The sequence below is a fragment of the Perca flavescens genome, chromosome 10 (genome assembly GCF_004354835.1).
Source record: "Perca flavescens isolate YP-PL-M2 chromosome 10, PFLA_1.0, whole genome shotgun sequence".
Lineage (NCBI taxonomy): Eukaryota > Metazoa > Chordata > Actinopteri > Perciformes > Percidae > Perca > Perca flavescens.
In genome coordinates, this window is record NC_041340.1 from 23209689 (window position 1) to 23228399 (window position 18711).

At 41.0% G+C, this 18711-nt stretch overlaps 2 protein-coding genes across 6 annotated transcripts in view; one reads left to right on the forward strand and one right to left on the reverse strand.

Annotated features, from left to right (window-relative positions):
* Positions 1–710: 710 nt before the first annotated feature.
* Positions 711–7653, reverse strand: mxd3 (MAX dimerization protein 3). 4 transcript variants are annotated; one of them, XM_028589505.1, is made up of 7 exons: positions 7610–7653; positions 5183–5260; positions 4426–4528; positions 4231–4260; positions 3960–4074; positions 3611–3776; positions 1403–1521 (listed from the first exon to the last, which is right to left on the reverse strand). In XM_028589505.1, the coding sequence occupies exons 2-7, from the start codon at positions 5250–5252 to the stop codon at positions 1403–1405; spliced, it is 603 nt and encodes a 200-aa protein (XP_028445306.1). In that variant the 5' UTR covers positions 5253–5260; positions 7610–7653. The 4 variants fall into 4 exon arrangements, with proteins under 4 accessions (XP_028445303.1, XP_028445306.1, XP_028445305.1 ...); XM_028589504.1 differs by lacking the exon at positions 7610–7653 and adding an exon at positions 6429–6501; XM_028589503.1 differs by lacking the exon at positions 7610–7653 and adding an exon at positions 5364–5438.
* The window catches only part of fam193b (family with sequence similarity 193 member B), a 13447-nt gene continuing 1177 nt past the window's right edge, over positions 6442–18711 (forward strand). The window contains exons 1-10 of one of the 2 annotated variants that reach the window (XM_028589500.1): positions 6442–6847; positions 8537–8815; positions 10101–10302; positions 12803–13021; positions 14820–15234; positions 15339–15522; positions 15656–15889; positions 16853–17885; positions 17984–18059; positions 18204–18711. The exon at positions 18204–18711 is cut by the window's right edge and continues 1177 nt beyond it. In XM_028589500.1, the coding sequence (XP_028445301.1) occupies positions 6683–6847; positions 8537–8815; positions 10101–10302; positions 12803–13021; positions 14820–15234; positions 15339–15522; positions 15656–15889; positions 16853–17885; positions 17984–18059; positions 18204–18300 (2904 nt within the window). In that variant the 5' untranslated portion in view covers positions 6442–6682 and the 3' untranslated portion in view covers positions 18301–18711. The remainder of the gene's footprint in view (positions 6848–8536; positions 8816–10100; positions 10303–12802; positions 13022–14819; positions 15235–15338; positions 15523–15655; positions 15890–16852; positions 17886–17983; positions 18060–18203) is intronic. The other variant, XM_028589501.1, reaches the window with a different exon arrangement.

Sequence of the window (18711 nt, forward strand, 5' to 3'; positions counted from 1 at the left end):
TTTTCTCAGCAATTACTACAGAACTTCACCTCTAAATAATATTCAAATAAAACAGGGAACCGTCTTTACTAGTCCCAACGGTAAACAAAAACAACCGGTGAAGAAGAGTCACACACAGGCAATAATGTTTTACGGGTCGCAAGCAAAATCAAGTTGGGAACTGTTGAGTTTCATCATTGTAAACCAACCGGTCCATTAAAAATCAGGACACTGCACATAAATATAGAAAATATTTATTCAATAAAAAAAGCTTACACCAGTACAAAAATGCTACATTATATTACTGGGCGGAGAGACCGATGAATGCATACATACTAATAAAGGTAATAAGGCATCTTGCATATATAAAAGTGAATGGAAAAAGCACCTTCAGTTATTAAATATATAGCAATGAATATAATACATACTTGTATTACAGCATAAATTACCTGCCTAACTGATTCATTTGTTGCATGCATAATTGACATTTTTATTTACAAATGCACAAGCAATGAAGTGTAAAGTTGTGATAATGAACACTTCGAAGTATACCAGTTAATATTAGCAGTGAATAAAAACGTGTCTGTCATTATACCTCTCTCCATAATACAGGAATCAAACTTCTTGCCCTTGATCACAGACTGAATTGTGTACACATACACCAAATGAATATTTGCCACAGTTACTAAAATGCCAGATATCAATGTGCAAATATGACCATTCCATTTCTGTTTACGGCTTTCATTTTTTGATATACCCATAATCTTCTTGAGACAAAACAAGTGCAATGTGTGGACGTTTTGTGCAACAGAAGAGAAATACGTGACTGAACTTACATAATAGGACAATAATACAAACATAGCACATATTAATGTATAAGTGCATGCTACACATGACATTACTGAAATATGAAATTAGTGCTAAATAGCTGTATGGAATACTAGACCAAATCTGATTTAAGGCAGAATTCAGTATATACATAGTGTAGTAAAGAATAAGTTAAGAGGTTTGAATAAAAAGCACTTATTTGGATTTTAAAAAGCCCTTAAAGATGAACGAATAAGCCCTTAAAAGATGAACGAGTGGAACAGATTGACAAGTTACAGACACGGCGTGGCTTATGAAATAAATGCCATTAATGGTTGATGCCAGAAATATATATGCGTAATGTCCCATCCCAGCCCAGTGTTTCTAACTGATATTCAGTGCAAATGGAGCCAGCTCATTCATAACATTATCGTTTAGCTTGTAGTCTGACATATTGAAGAGAATTTCAAAAGTTACTCCTGTAAAACAAAATGTGTTCTGTTGTACAGTAACATTTTTCTCCATTATCCATCTTCCTCTGTTGGCTTGTTTTTTTTGGAATGTTTTTCTTCTCTTCCTGACTGTCATTAGACGAGTTAACGTAGGCGTACTGCTGTCATAGCCAGGCTTTGTCCATGCTGGAGTAACAGTGGTCTGCATCGGTGTGCGTCATGCTCAGTCCGTCAGAGTCCACGCAGTCAAATACGATGCTTTCCACGTCGACCTCCACATCCTCTGTAACGTGACCAACCATAGATCAAATACGTCAGCCGACGGAAACATGAGAAAATATCACAATATCCCCCATTTTACATAGCCTAGAAATCTAGACGCACCCTAACGGCGGCAAATTTAATTTGCAGCCAGCTCAGCAAACACATACCCTTTAGGGAATGTTCTCTGAAGGTAATACCTTTAGGGAACATTCCCAGAACGTTCCCTTAAAAAGGTAAAATATTTTGGAATGTTCCCTAAAGGTTCTCTTAAGGTTACTTTTTTTACCTTCAGCTAACTTTAACTAGGGAGGAGTCTAGGCACTCTCCGTTGACTTGCGAGCTGGAAAAACCAAACTCTAGTCAGGCCAATCACATCGTGTATAGAGTTGGTGGGCGGGGCTTATGGCTGCTGCTGCTGGGAACAGCGGTCTTCTGCAAGACTTGGAGTTAAGCTTTTCTTTGAGAAAAGAACAAAGAACGGACCTGAAATCCATCTTAAAAAAGGAAGATGTGTTCGGAGTTTTGCCGACCAGATACAGCAAAAGTTTAATCTATCAACTAGCTCCGCTACCTTCTTCGTTGCTCTGCCTGGTTGTAGCGCTATCCTATTGCTGTTATTCCTGTCAATGGTGAGTTCCCAGACCCAGATGTGGGTCTGACTTGTCAGGCTACATTTTACACACTGTGATATGGAAAATGGGGGGGGGGCAATCACAGAATTATCAAATGAGTGTTCAATGCATTACAACAGACAAAACTCTTCAGAAGTGTAAAATAAAACTATACAATATTGATGTTTTCTTGCCTTAAAATCATTCAATCAGACAACAGAATTGTGTAAGATGATAACAAAATATAATAATGTCACAATATATTTCCCCTTAAGATTGATAAAATGTAAATGTCAAGCTCTAGTTCAAATAATGCTGCTCAGAAAATAGCAACACACATTTGTAAAATGTAAACACTCTAAACTCCGATTAATGAGTAGACTACAATAATAATATATGACTTACTAAAATGTGTCAACCACAAACCATTAAGAGACATAGATCATCTTTATAAGGTTTCCTTTTTTGCTGGAACTTCCAATTCCCATTCGGTCCAGAATTACAGTGGTTTGAGCGTGACAGAATAATGGATCAAAAATAACCAGAGGTTGTACTTCGTGAAACAAAAGCTATAATCACCAGGGCTGGGTACAGAATTCAATCCTTTTTTAAGGCACGGACCAAATCTCCTCTAATGTATAGAGTATGAAAAAATGCCTCGTCATTCATTCAACGCCCAATTTCAATACCTAAGGAGTACATCTCATCAGCGTCAGTGAGCCAATAAGCATGCAGCATGCTGCTACCAAGATCTAATAATGCTGGTGATTGGCTGTCTACGTTACACATCGTAGAGGCACGCAGGAAGAACTCTACGTTACACACAGACATGTGGCTCAAGTAGAAGGAGCTGAAAAATAAATTGAAAGATTTGTGCCGTAATGTGTAATGTTCTAATTTCTTTTTGTTTTATAAAATTCCTATAGAATTTTTTTAACGATACCCAGCCCTAGTAATCACACTTTAAGCTATATCTAAGCTACATTTACCCCAAGGGGTACTTTGGAGGACTGCAGGGGGTATGTGAGTTTTTGTCGCTTTTTGTCACTATTTTTGACCTGTTTTTACCTTCCTTCCTTCTTTTCGACGGTCTTCTTTTTTTCTCCAAGTTTGTCGAAGTTTTTGTCACTTTTTTCAAAAAACAATTCCGCCCTTTTCAAGGTTTTTGTCACTTTCTTCAAAGTTTGTCTTCCTTCTTTCTACTGTTTTTTTTTTTGCAAGTCTGTTGCTTTTTACGAAGTTTTTGTCGCCGTTTACTTACGTTTTTTTATACCATTTTCCACCTATTCTCGCCTTTACGTTAGCATTTAAATGTTTTTCAGTTACATGGCTGTTGTTTGGTAAATCTATCGCTGGTCAGGGTGTACTTGGCTTAAAAATATAATTCGAATCGGGGTACATTATTGAAAAAAGTTTGAGAACCACTGCTATAGAGCAAGGCTAGGCAATACTGTGACTGCACCTAAGTGAGACCCTTCTTGTGCGTGGCAGACGTACCTCTGTCCGAGTCCGACCTCTCAGACGACATAGTCGACCCCTGGCTGTCATTCCTCATCCTCTCTGTGCCTCTCTGCAGCTGCTCCAGCCGAACCCGCAGCTCTCTCTGCTCCCAGCGCAGGCGGCCCTTCAGCTGCTCGGCACGCTCATCCTGCTCCTGCAGCTTCTGAAATGAGAAAGCAGAGAGACACACAAAAAAAGTGAGCAGTGGATGGATAATGTAGATCACATTTTAGACGGGATAAGCATTTTGAGGTCCCCCGGGCACTATTAACTAGCAAAATGCACACTACCGGCAGAGCTCTTAACCAGGACTTGGATCAGTACGATGCCGTGGTGGTGTGTCTACCTTTATGTGAAGTTGGGCTCGCCTCAGCAGGTTGAGCGTGGTGTTCCTCATTGAGTCAGATGACAGAGGGACTTGCATTTTGAGCTGCTCCAGGCAGTGTCTCAGCTGAGCTCGTCTACAAAGCACAACAAGCACCAACAGAATTCAGTTAAGAGTGGAAACAGGGTGTTTAAGATGGATGCTTCCTCTTTCCCTTTGGCCACCATCAAAAGTGTCTTTTTCTTTGATAGATAACATCTGATATCGTTTATTACGACAACATATTCCTCACCTGTTTTTTTCCAGCTCGTTGTGAACTGACCTGCAGTTACAGAAAAGTTTGTTTAGCTACAAAATGCATTCATGACAAAAACTGGTTCTTTGCAGTGACAGCTTGTGTGATATTATAAGGGTGCTTTGTCAAAACTGAAAGTCGAACTCCACAACCACACCCTCTTGTCGGTTGTGTGTTATGCAATGTATTTACCTATTGCCACCACCAGCAGATAGCTTTTTGCTCTTCTGTTTGCTTCTCTTGTCAGAGTGATCTGGACTGAGAGGCAGGACTGAAGCATATCCATGTTCTGCCTCTGTGCAGGAAAAAAAAATACATCACAGCTGTATAAGAAAATCATCTGAAATTCAATGGCAGCAATGTAAAAAAAATAAATAAAAATAAAAAGAGTTCCTATTATTAACGTTAGTGAGCCATAGTGCTACAAATGTACATATATACCATTTATTATCTCTTCCTAAGTTGTAAGCTGAGGAGGACAAAAGCAATCGACTGCAGTCATCAGCTGGACGTTTTTGTTTTTTGGCGCCATCACACACCACCTATTGTACAATTACTCTCTGTAGCCTCACAGGCAGAAATAAACAATACAATTTCACCAGTGTGTACACAGTGAATGAACAGTATAGCTTTTCCTGTCTTACTTTTTATTCACCGTACTGAGCGTTCACCGCCGCTCGGATTCATTTTCAAATTGGACCAGATTGGCGCCTTTGAGTACAATGATGTGACCGATATGTAGGTCACTGAGTCAATGGGAAAGATCGCATAACTTACAAACGCGTTCTAGCAAGAATATTGATGATTTCTCGAACAATCGCATTGTATTAGCGTTGTATCTATATTGTGTTTTGCATGCAAAGTTATAGTCGCTTCATTGTGAATTCTGTTGTTTGAACAATAACCAACTTCCTCCCCTGTAGACTGACAGTTATCATAAAACACCAACCTCGGTCTCTTCTCTCCAGAAACTCAGCAGCCCGAAGAAGCACCTGGATGTTGCAAACGTTTCCGTCCATTATTAAGTCTGTTAAAATAAAACAACCGCGGGTAAACAACCTACAGTGGTGTAAGCGTCAGTAGCCAGAAGTAGATGAAGCTGTGTCTGCTGTCTCAGTCTGTGTCCTTACGTCCTCAATCCACAGAGCCCCAACACTGACGCTGCATTCACGTGTTCCACGTAAGCTCGGACATTTGAAAGTACAATCGTAATTACGATCCAGCGGCGGGCACCAAGTTGCTCGGATATATTACAAAAAGGACCACCTAATTGGCATGTGTTGCTTTATTTTTGTAAAAAGAGAGGACTCATATAGGTGACATATTCATTTAAAAAAGTTTGACAATAACAAGAATGACAATTAAGATCTAGAAGGTCTAGATGTTTTAACGTCATATCACTGTCAAGTAAAGATTCACTTTCGCTCTTGGATCCATACCTTTCTCTTAATACACCCATGGTCCGTGTATGGGTCGTTTAGGCATATTAGCCTACAAGGACAACATTTCTGAAAGCATTTGAAGGCATCGACAGCCAAGCCCCCATCCCCTCCTCATGTCCTCCTCTCAAGCATCTTTATTTATTCAAACATTTACTATTTTGGCTAACTATATTGATTTGTGCTAGATTGGCATGTGCTTGTGCATATTTAATATTTTTTAATAATAATAATTTTATTTGATATAGCACATTTTACAGACAGAGTCACAAAGTGCTTCACACAAAAGACATTTGTTAAAAATACAGTAGGAACCAAAACAGAAAATAAACAAGCAAAAACAAATACAATACCAATGAAGATTAAAAGACTAAAAAACCCAAATTACATTTGCCTCTATTATATGAAAACCTAAACAGTCGCCTGTGAGCTAAAGTTGTACAAAGATGCATTAAGTTACATCGTTTGATATTTATACACTTACGTTTTATCTTACTCTCCCCCTCTACCGATGTCTGAAAAAACATACATTTACCTCAACTACAGCCTACATCGATCTCATTTTAATTCTATAAATAGATTTTTAAAATATACACTTTGGACATATACCTGCGTATTTAGCTATCATAAAATTATATGCTCAATAAATATGTTTAAACACTAAAACAATCGTTTGAATAGCTGGTTTAAGCGGAAGGATGTGTTTAATTGTCTTTTCATACACAGAAGAAAGTGGGAGGAGAGAATTGCCCTTACTAAATATGGCGGTGTCTGGCTTCACTGCCTGTGTCAGGTTTCAGTTGCATTCTCCTTATGGGAGTGAAGCCTCTTTGCCAGTAGTATCTTTAACCTATGAACCCCTGAGTGTGCCAGCCCTCCGCCATATTGACTGTTGTCTTGACTGGAGGAGATAGAGAACATTTTGAGGTCCGGGAAGAAACGAAAGTGTGCTCTTCAAATCATCGAAACTGGTGCAAACTTGACCAAAGCGTATTATAAACACCCCCGTAATGGCAAGGAAGAAAAGCAAGCAGCAAGGGGTCGCCCAGAAGGAGCTTGCGCCTGGACAGCAGACCGTAACGTTGCCGAAGAGCCCAGTCTCTCCCGGCGATGCAGCTGACGGTGGCGGGGGAGATGCTGGGCTGGATAGGCTGGCCACTACCAGGGCGAACCAGGTAGGTTAGCTAGCAGCAAGCCAATCGCTGCTTTTAAAATAGGCTAGCTAGCTTCTGAGCTAGCACCTCTCTGCTAATCCAAGCATCCCCCATTGTGCTTTTATTTAATGTAACGTTAGTTAGATCCTGCAGAGGTGAAGTTATATATGCATCCGCTGGCTGATTGAAAGCTATTTTAATCAGTAGTCGTAGGTGTTAAGGTCTCACGTCGTTTGATATGTTAATTAAATAAATAATACGCTCAACTTAGCGAGCAGACTCGTCTACTACAGGCGGCGTTGAAGCAGTGTGGCTAGCATTGCAGCCCATCTCCTCTGATGGACAGGTGACATTGTGCCTCGGACAGGTCGTCCCATTTCCAGCGTTTACAACTCTTCAACCTTAACCAGAAGGCTAGCCGGGCTACCATAACCAGCTAGCGTGCTGCAAACGTGCTTACTGCCTGCACTTGAACCCATCCACAGGAACCACTCAGCCAACAGTAGCTAGCTAGCTCAACAGCTGCTAGCTAGCTAGCTAATAAGCTATTTAGCTGAAAGAGAGAACCGCTTCATAATAGGGCTAGCTAACTCCCAAACATGGTTTGAGTTGTTTTTTCGACTCCATACTGCTGTTGTTTTTTGCTGTACCGCACTACTTTATCGGAGTGTGACAGGAGCCTATGTCAAAAGTTTCAGTGCATGCAGTTATCAGCCAGTGATGCCTAACGTTAGCAAAAAATCGAAGTCAGTAACATTAGCTAAACTGAGGGTAAACACTAACCTCAAAGAGAAGATGGTACGCTGCAGGCTGGACCACTGTCGCCTCAGCAACCAGCTAACCTTACATCTGACCTCTGAGCCTTACAACTTGCCTGACTTTTGCTTGGATTACATTGTATACCAAATGTGTAAGATGCCTGTCTAGACACATCTCATAACTATAAATATTTCATTTTTAGGCAGATTTGTGTTGTACTTTGTACTTTTGAATAATCTGGTTATCTCTAAAAGGTAATATCTATCACTATATCCTACAAGTATGCGGTATCCAGAAAATACTGGGAAACATCTAGCTGTGTCTATAACACATAACTTGATTTAACCTTTCAACTGGAGGACACCTTTGTATTAGACTGAATTTGTTTTAGCTAATTGTACATAATAAACTGTAAACTGAGTGTATATGCACAAATATAATTATAGATCTGTCTGTCCGTTTGATTGCCTGCTTTGTTTAGTTGGCATTGTCAAATATTGTAAAGTAGAGCTGGGCAATATATTGATATTATATCGATATCGTGATATGAGATTGGATATCGTCTTAGATTTTGGATATCGTAATATGGCATAAGTACTGGTTTTAAAGGCAGCATTACAGTAAAGTGATGTCATTTCAGGATTTACTAGACTGTTGTAACTGTTGTAAATTGTTCTATTATTTGCCTTTACCCACTTAGTCATTATATCCACATTACTGTTCATCTTATTGTGTAAATATTTTGTGAAAGCACCCATAGTCAACACTACAATATCGTTGCGATATCGAGGTATTTGGTCAAAAATATCGTTATATTTGATTTTCTCCATATCGCCCAGCCCTATTGTAAAGACATCTGACTGAATAGACCCTAGTTTAGCCCTTCTTCTAGTGTTTAACTGGTTATCACAGGCTAATACTTGACCTCCTCTATACTCTTTCTCTACCTAGCCTATGCACACCTGCTGCCTCCTGTGCCACCGAGAATTTAAGGACTGGGGAGCGAACTCTGTGAACGGACTCCCTGGGGGCCATGGGACCAAGCTGGCTGACGCAGTGCCTGCGCTCTCCCAGGCCTTATTGCGGGAGGCGCCAGGGCGTAAGCTTGCTGATGCAGTGCCCTCGCTGTCTCAGTCCCTGCTTGGTGAGGTGCCTCTGTGGATATGTCAGAGCTGCTGCAAGAGTGTGGAAGAGGAGGAGAGGCGGAGCACCCAGGAGCAACCCACGCCGGTAAATAAAAGAAGAATGATTTGGGTTATATGTGTGAATCCTTTTCACAACTTCTTTTTAAAAGATTTAGTTAAACTGTGTTGTCTCTGTCGACTGAGGTAATGTCATCTTTATTTAACACACAACGCATTGCATTTGCATGTGCTTACTCGCTAAACAGATCTGCCTGTCTAAATGTCATGTTGGATTTAATAAGTTTAAACATGTAGTCTACTTTTTGCCTCTTCAGAAGTAACTTATTTTGTAATTGTGTCTCTGTGGCATATGTAAGGCAGCGGCAGCTATTAACTTTGCTTTCTTAGTTGTTTTTACATAAATACTTTTCATGAAATGCAAATTTTGAAGACTTCTTTATCATCCTTAAGCTTGACTGCAGATTAACATGGTGTTCAAGATGTTTTGTTGATATTGGCTTAAACTTGCAAATATTCAAAATAGCAAAAAAGGAACAGAAGAAGGGATTTTTGAGCAGTTGCCTGCAGAGGTTCGTTTTTTGGTTACTCATGGTTGATTAATGCATTATTATACATACATATATATACATGTATTTTTTATCCATGAAATTCACACAAAAAAACAAAAACAAACAAATAGACAGGACGGAGTATAACAAAATAAAACAAACAAACTGCCAGCTCACATAAGGCATGTCAATCTGTACAATGACTGAAATGTCCACAAGTGGGTTGAGGGTCCGAAATGAGTTCATGGCGGCTCAAAGCACAATGCCATACAGTACAGTACAATACAGTCCGATACAATTAGTTCCCAGGTTGACACCTCTCCCTCCTAATATGTTCAATAAAGGTTCCCCAGATCTTAGGAAACTTGGGGTGGGCATTGGACAGAGTATACCAAATTTCTTCAAGGTATTTCCAAGAAACCATGTAATTTAGCCATTTTTAAAGCAAGGAGGGGAAACTTATTTCCACTCTCTCAGGATGACCCTCTTTGCTATGACCATACCAAACATTAGGGCTTGTTGTAACCTGATATTTCAGAGAGCCCATCAGGGATTAGTTGTCTGCTACGTCGCTGTACAAATAAAAAATGTCATCCCAGAAACTCTTGAGCTTAGGCCAAGACCAGAAAAGATGACCTAGGGTCCCGTCACCCGACTTGCACTTATCACTGATTAATGCATTTTTAAAGATGTTTCTGCTTGTCTTGTCACACTCCCTTGAATATATTACAAGATAATATTGGTAGTTACTTGGTGCCAACATCTAAGGCTAGGTACACAGCCCTGTGATTAACCAGTTGGGTTTTCTTTTCTTTTATTCAGCTACCATTGTCACACTCTTCCTCCTGCAAGTCCCAGAGCTGTGGGAACGGTTACCCGGAGCAAAGTACTGTGGATTGGGACCCGAGTTCCTTCCTGTCAGCCCACAAACTGTCAGGTCTCTGGAACTCTGCCCACACCAACGGAGGGGAACACTGCAACCACAACACTTCGTCACACTCGCAACAAGGTCTGTCATCAAAGGGTAAAACACAGCTCCAGAAAACATTTAATGACAGTGACAGTAATTGCTGAACACATCACAAACCTAAATTTCACGCTGTGTTGCGAGTTTCAGTATCGTGAAATGGACAAAGCCTTTGTTAGAATCAGAGGTCTACAGAAGGCTTGTTACCTTACAACCCAAGCAATAAATGTGTGATACGTTTTTTACCACTTTTTCAGGTGTTATTACTTCTGAGAAGAACAAAGAGAAATCTCGTACAAGCTTACAACGCTGTACTTCCTGAGGTCTATAAAGCTCAGTATAAAAGGTGGAAAAATTATTTAAGATAAGCTTGTGGTCAAAAACTTACCAAATGCATTTGGATGATGGGAGATACATTTTAAAATAACAGACTTTTCAGTGAAGGTGATTTGACGAAATCAGAGAATATGACTCCTTGTAATTAATTGAATTGAATCCTCATCGGAGAACAGTTTACTATTTTGCGTAGAAATGGAAGTGTCCATCATACTAATCAATTCTGCCAAGATCTTAATAGCTACATAAACTACAGAACTAAGCATTTATTGCATGCCTGGACAGTGTTTCTTTTCGGATTTTCTTTTAGCAGTGGAGGGGGGTTAGGATTAACGAAAAGTTTGCTGATCCCAGACTCCCCACCAGCTACCAGCCTGCTGTGACCGCAGCGCAGGGGTTTGCGCTGGCTGAATTCAAGTTGCTACAGCAGCTACAGTGAAGTAGTCTCGTAGTGGCAGGAAGTGAGGCAGAATGGGACGCGGGGTGTACTAGCTAGCTAAATGTATTCATAAAATTCAGTGCTCCATGTATTTTCCAGGATAACCGTAGCTGTCTTATTTTGCGGGTCCCACATGAGTGCGCTCTCAATGGGAACACAGCCGTCAAGGCTTTCGTTCCTGTTTGTCACAGACAAATGGATGTACTTGCACTGTTTATTTGGTTGTCATGACTTTGCCTCCTGTCACTGTTCCAGTTGCTCACCCTCAAAGTGGAAAGAGAGCATACGACCGTTTGTTTGAGTTCAGTGGAGCGTACAGCTCTGCAGAGTCGTGTAATTGCGACTTCATGACCTTTCATAAAATTCTGAAGCAGTGGCGGCAATAAATGTATAAACCGAAACACAGCTGGACTTACAGACCAATATGACGAAGACTCAAAAATTGACCCTCAAAAAACCCTCTGTCATGGAGTGTGAAAAGTGATCATCTTTCACACGCACTGTAATTTTGTTTCTTGAAATATTTCAATGCACAAACCTCCTCCAATGGAATTCTGATATGGTGCATTATGATTCCTGACTTTTCATGATGGCTATTATACTTGTTTCCCAGGAAGTCTGGTCATGAAGAATGAAAAAAAGTGGAAATCAAAAATTCAGATGCATTAAGAAGTTTTACATTGAAATTGAACCATGGTGTATCTTAGCCCAATTCTTTTAACACATAGTGTTAAACAGATTTATTTCTTTGTCATTTGGCTGTTCAGTGGTTTCATAGGACTGTATTACAAACTAATTCCAATGCACTACCTAGCTATATCATTTACTAGCCATAAGAGGAGAACTGAATGTGAAAGTGAGACATTATGATCTTTTTTTGGCTCCAGTCAAACCACTTTGTAGAGGCTACCTGGTGCATAACTTTGGTTGTATTTCTAGTTTAGCAAATACTCACAATGGGTCATGATGCAAAATTGCATTTAAACTAGTGTAAGTGAAAGTAGTCATACATGATGGCATATGTGCTCAGTGAGTGAAGCTGTGCCCTTCTGCATGGGCAAAGTTACATTCGAAATGGTTTAATTTGATACATTTTGTTGATGTTTGCTGGTGACCAATTGTGTTTTTCAACTAGAAGTAATATCAAACATATTTGCATCTTCATTACATACTATTGCAAAGGTTTAGGTGGGTTTTATTTTAGTGACTTGTATCAACTTCTACTGGCAGAAGAGTTACTTTTGTACAACAGAAATCGTATGTTAAATAGTTCAAATGTTGTGGTACTGCTTCCTCATTTTTATTTTGGTTAGCATGAAGGGGTTTTATCCTTAGGGCTTAACAATGTCTTTCAATGCTGGCTTCTTTCTCATAGCAGTGAGAAATGTATTTATTTATTTATTCGGGACAGTGCAAATTAAATGATCACCATTCGACACTTAAACATGTCTAAAGATGCCTCCAAAGAGCATGGACTTATTTTTACAAAACATAAACCACAGTCCAAAGCTCTCTAACTCTCCGAGACGTTATGGTGATTTTGTGATATGGACAGTAAAAATCATCCGAATTTCTCCCCCTAAATCTTTACACCTTTTGTAAGATATTTTAACATAATACACCAACAAATGAATTGGTAAATACTTTTTGAAAAGCTTTAACCAAGCTTTAGCGTTGGCAAAGTTTTTGAAAAGCATGGCTGTAATCAAAACAAGTATTTCGCTTTATTGTAACCGTTAACATGTTGTCTTAAATCGATCAATTCCCTTTTTTTGTCTGTAGGTTTAACACCAGGATCAGTCTGTCATGAGAAAAGAGGTCTTCATGAAGCGCCTGGGAAATCCGCTAAAACATCGGTGACCAAAGTCTGTCCCTACAGTCACCCATCCTCCCAGAATTCCAGTGGATCTTCTGCTGGGAACCCCCTGTCTACCTCAGCAGACCTTTGTAAGACCACTCCCAAGCACTTCAAGACCATGTGCCGTCGACCAACGCCACCAGGTATTATTTCCTGTGACTCTTAGAGTTCAATAGCATTTTATGAAATCAGAACCCAGTATAGAATCCACTTATCAAGCTTCTTGTTTAAAAGATCTCATTGAATCTGCAGTGTTTAGGTAATAGGAAGATGTAAAAAGATAAGAATAAAAAATGCATCTGACAAATTACAGTAATAAGTGTAGTTTACTCACTTTGTTATTTACAAGTTGTTGTTTTTGTTTTTTTTAAAGAGTAACTTACTGTTATGGACACCATCATTTAAACAATATTTATTATATTGCACAGATCTTGTAGCATGACAAACTTCCGGCAAATTTGAGATTTGCTCTGCAAGTCAGTCTGGCGAAGAGCCCATTCAAACCCATTTCCAATGTCCTCAAAATTGAGGCACCAATCACAACCGCTGAGGCGGGCTTTACGCGACGAGGATAGCGCAGCGACGGCGAACAGCTTTTTGTTTACATTCAACATGACGGCTACCGAAGCCGTAATTCACGTGCTCGGCCATGACCGGCGACCGGCAGGTCAGTCTGACATATGCCGATTTCATGCAGGTCAATGCTACAATTAACTGACAACATAAGTTATACAAGTTACAGTTCTCAAGGACGCACGCACACACGGACTCTGTCTCTTTTTCCTTTCTCTCAACTTCTCCGCCGTGTGTGGTAGAGGTGTGAATCTTCACTGATCTCCCAATTCGATTATCATTATCCCGTCAGCGATTCGATATCTCGATGCATCACGATGCGTCATCACGATGCGTCATCACGATGCGTCATCACAATGCGTCATCACAATGCGTCAAATACAATTTTCTATTAAAGCCATATAGGATATTTAATTCATAGCTTTAAAAACAAAACATTCTGCAGTGCTCTAATACTAAATAAATTGGATACATAAAACTACAGCACTGAGCACATGGCACTTCCTGAATGTGCAAAACATACCAGAATATGTAAACATAAATGTTGTTAGGCCTACATTAAATTGTAAACGGAAGTAATCGATTATGGCCAGGCCGATTATTGATGTAGCATCGTCCATGTCCCCGATTCGATGCATCGATTATTTGATTAATTTCAACACCTCTAGTGTGTGGCGCGTACCCAATCGCGGTGTGAAGCGCGTGTCGGCGCTATTGTTGCCTGCAACATGTCAGCTGTTTAGAAATTCTTCAGCGTGTGTGCAGAAGATAACAAGTTTGCAATATGCAACACGTGCAAGGAAAAAGTAGGGCGTGGAGGGACGACACCAAAAACCAAATCACATTTTTTTTTAGTTGGATATTGGATGTGAAAAGCGTCACCTGGATCGTTGGTCTGATTGGTTGAAGGACTATCCAGTTGCGCCCAGAGGCATTTGAGCGGCGGCTATTGGTGACGCCCCTTTTGGAAATGAACTGTCAATGAAGCTTTCCCAGACTCACTCTCAGTTCCAACTGAGGAGGGTCTGGTGTCAGCCAGGCTACAGATCTTGTTTTTAGATGGAAAAACTTTTTTTTGTACTTAAAAATATTGGCTAGCCAGTGCTTGTAATTTAAGTTGAAAGTAAACTTATTTAATCTATAGAAAAGTGGACAATTTAGCTTACATTTATGACATTAGTGGTAAATGCATTAATGGTATTGGTATACTACTCATTTGAGGTAGTGTGTATATTGACGTATTCCGGTAATTAGGAAATCCCATTAAATAAACTGCGGACCAGAACACAAACTGATGCACTAATGTAAAAAGAGGATTCAGCGTTTGTGATCTTGAAGTCATTTTTATTCATGTTTTCCACTGTCCAGGTGAAGCCTTCCACCCCAGTGACCACCATCAACACACAGACTTGTCGGTACCCCCCAACAGTCCCACTGGCCTGTCTTCCCAGCATTCCTCCCTCCTGCCCCCGAAGCCAAACTCTGGGCAGCACGGCCACGTAACCTCCTCGTCTGGCACCGGTGTGGCAGCCCACTCTCCCTTCCCCCCGCTGGTCCCAAACCTCCACGGCCCTACAGCCAAACTCAGTTCTCCCGGTCCAGACAGCCCAACATCTGTCCATAAGCCCAGCCCGTGCAAAAACTCCCACATTCCTGCCGTGAACACACAACACAGCAAACTGGGCACGTCTATCATGGGCTGTAACCACCCTTGTAATGGACACAGTGCGGGAACAGTGGCCACTTCAAATGTGGGGGGCCATCTGACAGCTGGGGTCTGCAGGTTAGTAATACTATCTCAGCATTGTTTCAAATTTTTGTGAAATTGAGAAACCATTTCTGTAGCTGTGTTGATTCAAAATACAAATGCCTTCTGATGGTTTGAAGGGACCAGGCATGTAAGGGGCACAAAATGACTAATGGGACGTTGTGCCACCCTTCGTCTGAGCTGGAGGAGGGGGAGGATGAAGATAGCAGCTCTGAGAGGAGCTCCTGCGCCTCCTCTTCCACCAACCAGAAGGACGGGAAGTACTGCGACTGCTGCTACTGCGAGTTCTTCGGACACAATGCGGTACTTTGAAACGTTTTGTTCCTCTGCTCTTTTTAAGTAGCAATTAAGAGTTCCCTTTGCTATTACGTACTTGTTAAACATTAAAGACCAAAGCTGACATGAAAATATTTTGCTATGTATTATTTGGTCCCAGCCTCCAGCTGCACCGACCAGCCGTAACTACGCTGAGATCCGAGAGAAGCTCCGCTCACGTCTGACCCGGCGTAAAGAGGAGCTGCCTCAGCGTCAAGATTCCGATCTGACGGTGACCGGTGCCATCGACAACCGGGACGTAGATGAGCTGCTAGACTTCATAAACAGCTCTGAGCCCAAACCTGTCAACAGTGCCAAGGCCGCCAAAAGGGCCCGACACAAACAAAAGAAGAAGGTGTGAAACAATGTGTTTTGAATGTTTGATTTGATATTTTTCATTTTCATTTTTAATGTATAGGGCTGGGGGTTGGTTTCAAGATTTCGACACCAGTAGCCATACAATAATTAAGAACGACCAAAACCTTATTTGATACGCTGCTTAGTAATATTAACATGTATTCTTCAAAACCTTTTTTCTTTTTTAACAAAAGAAGACATAGTAATAATATTAAGTGTTGTCTAAACACAAGCCCCTCTACAAGAATTTACTCAAATAGAGTAAAAATGCCAAGATTTAAAGTTCTAATCTATTTCAGTCCAAGCAGCTGTATACACATTCGGTTTGCATTAGCTTTAACTTAGTCTGGCTCACCAGATGTGCAGTGCTGGGATACAGCCTGACATCCCTCCCCTTCCGCTATCTATTTTTGCAAAATCACGGTTGCTGCATCCAGGGCTTAGCGCCGCCCAGGATGATTGTGACTGGCTTAAAGAACCCTGTCCCAGAATAGATAAGTGGTGCAGCCAGACCTCACCCTAGCACTGACACAGTGCAGAGGAGATAGGTCAATAACTCAATACAGCTCTATTATGGCATTAATAGAGTGAACAGTAAACAATGAGGCTGATATCAGTGAGATTAAATAACAAATGGTAACACTGGATTACATAAATGCATCATTTCCTATTAGTTCCTCATGTGTTGGTAGGCTATTTGAATCCTGTTTGGAAATGAAGACTACTGTATAGAGAGGTAATTGCATAATGTGTATTCAGTGAATGACTATTGCTAAAAACAATTACGATAATTACCAAAAATTAAATTAATTAATTTAAGAATAAGTAAACAAGATTAAAAGTCTGACCAGACATTTCATTCCAAATTTCAGTTGTTTTGATACTCGGTGCTACAGATACGTTTTGGTCAATACCAAAAAGAAAGTATCGAGCTCTTAATCCTGTACCATTTCTGTTTCAGGAAAAAGCTCAGCAGGGCATGGGTGCTGCAGGCAGTGACCCCCACTCCAATCTATCTGAGCCTGTCGACGACGAGCCCATCCCCGACGGTCCAGAAGCCAGTCGGTTGCTCGATTGGCCTCAGCTGGAGCTCGAGCGCGTCAACAGTTTCCTCACCAGTCGGCTGGAAGAGATTAAGAACACCATCAAAGACTCAATCCGGGCCTCGTTTAGCATGTACGACCTCAATCTGGATGTTAATGACTTCCCAAAGAAGGCAGCCACGTTGGAGGGCAACCATTTACTGTCCCATCTCAATGGTTCCTCTGACCTGCAGCAGATAGACCTTGACTTGGCCCCTCTTTCACTGGGAACCTTTAAGAGCCACCTGGACCTGGTAAATGGATGGGAGGAAACAAACAACGTCTCGTCCCCTAATACCACCAGCACGGCGTCGGGGCTCACTGCTGGGTCCAAGGACATCCAGCGGTTGCACACTACCCCAAGTCTCTCGAAGCTCATAAGGGTTCGGTCCCCAGAAAGATGCACTTCCACTGGATCTGACAGTTTGCCACAGGTGCCAGCCCACGCTACAGCTAAATCGAATGAGGATGCCCCCGATCCCAAGAACACAACAGTTGGGAACGGTGGTGCAAAGTCTAAGAAGAATAAAAAGCAGCAGCAAAGACAGGAGCAATCTGTGTCTGAGCAAAATTCCAACAAAGCAACCAAAGCTGCCTCCGGGAATGAGTGTAGAGAACCGTCTTCCAACGGCTCAAAATCTGGTAACAAACAGCCCCAGCACTCTGCAGACAACCCGAGAAATGGGCCCAAGAAAGCTGAGGAGGGCAGATCGTCTAAACATGCAACAAATGGTGGCCTCTCAAATTCACAAAGAGGGAAAGGTGACACAGAAACACGAGGCGGCCGATCTGAGCAGGATTTAGAAAGAAAAGATCATCCCACCGGTCCAGCAAATGGGCAGCAACAGCAGCAAGCCAAGGGGAAAAATAAGAAGAACAAGAACAAGGGTGAAAAATCCAGCAGTGCTATTGGTACAATAAACTATCTTTGCCACTGTGTGCAAAATTTGAATTGTTTCTTAATTTGTCATGTATTTAGCTAATGTCTCATCTTCATCCGTATTCCCTAGATGATGTATTTCTCCCTAAAGATGTGGATCCAACAGAAATGGATGAGATTGATCGGGAAGTGGAATACTTCAAAAGGTAGGCGTAACATAGCAGTGTATCAGGATACTTAAAAAACAAACTGAGCTAAACTGTTTGTATTGATTTAACATTAACCACATCCCTTAAACTGAGCATTATTTCTTCCTCCTCTTCCTGTTTGTCTGTCTTTGTTCCCTCTAGGTTTTGTCTTGATTCTGCAAAACAAACTCGCCAGAAGGTAGCAGTGAATTGGTCTAACTTCAGCCTCAAAAAGGTTCCTTCCAATGCAGCTCAATAACTTGGACGAGTGCCAGAAAAAACCACCACACACCACAAACTCTTTCAGTAGAGCCCCATTTGGCCTGAGGCCTTCTCTCATTCCCTGTTTTCTTCTCTTCCTTACTAAGCCAAGGGACCCTGGTTCAAAAATCATACTCTCCATTCAGAGGACTGAAACATACCTTGTGGCTGACAAGCCAGGGATCATTGTCATGGCCAACTCTACCCTTTGCTATTATCGCAATGTCCACTAAATGAGAGATGCAAAAATGGAAAAAAAGTCTGTTGAATCCACTGCATCCATGTGCTTACGTATGTAGTATGTAAACAATTACCTTATATGAAATAAATGTTTTTATCACAAATCTGAGACATTTTAACGTTGTTAAACTTCTGAATTCCAATCAGTTCAATTTGGTGCTTATTACAC

Coding starts and splice junctions, on each gene's coding strand:
- mxd3 (XM_028589502.1), bottom strand. CDS start 5,252: ATGGACGGAAACGTTTGCAACATCCAGGTGCTTCTTCGGGCTGCTGAG. Junction 4,075..4,230: donor AACGAGCTGGAAAAAAACAG/GTGAGGAATATG, acceptor TGTGCTTTGTAG/ACGAGCTCAGCTGAGACACT. Junction 1,522..3,610: donor GAGGTCGGACTCGGACAGAG/GTACGTCTGCCA, acceptor GTCACGTTACAG/AGGATGTGGAGGTCGACGTG.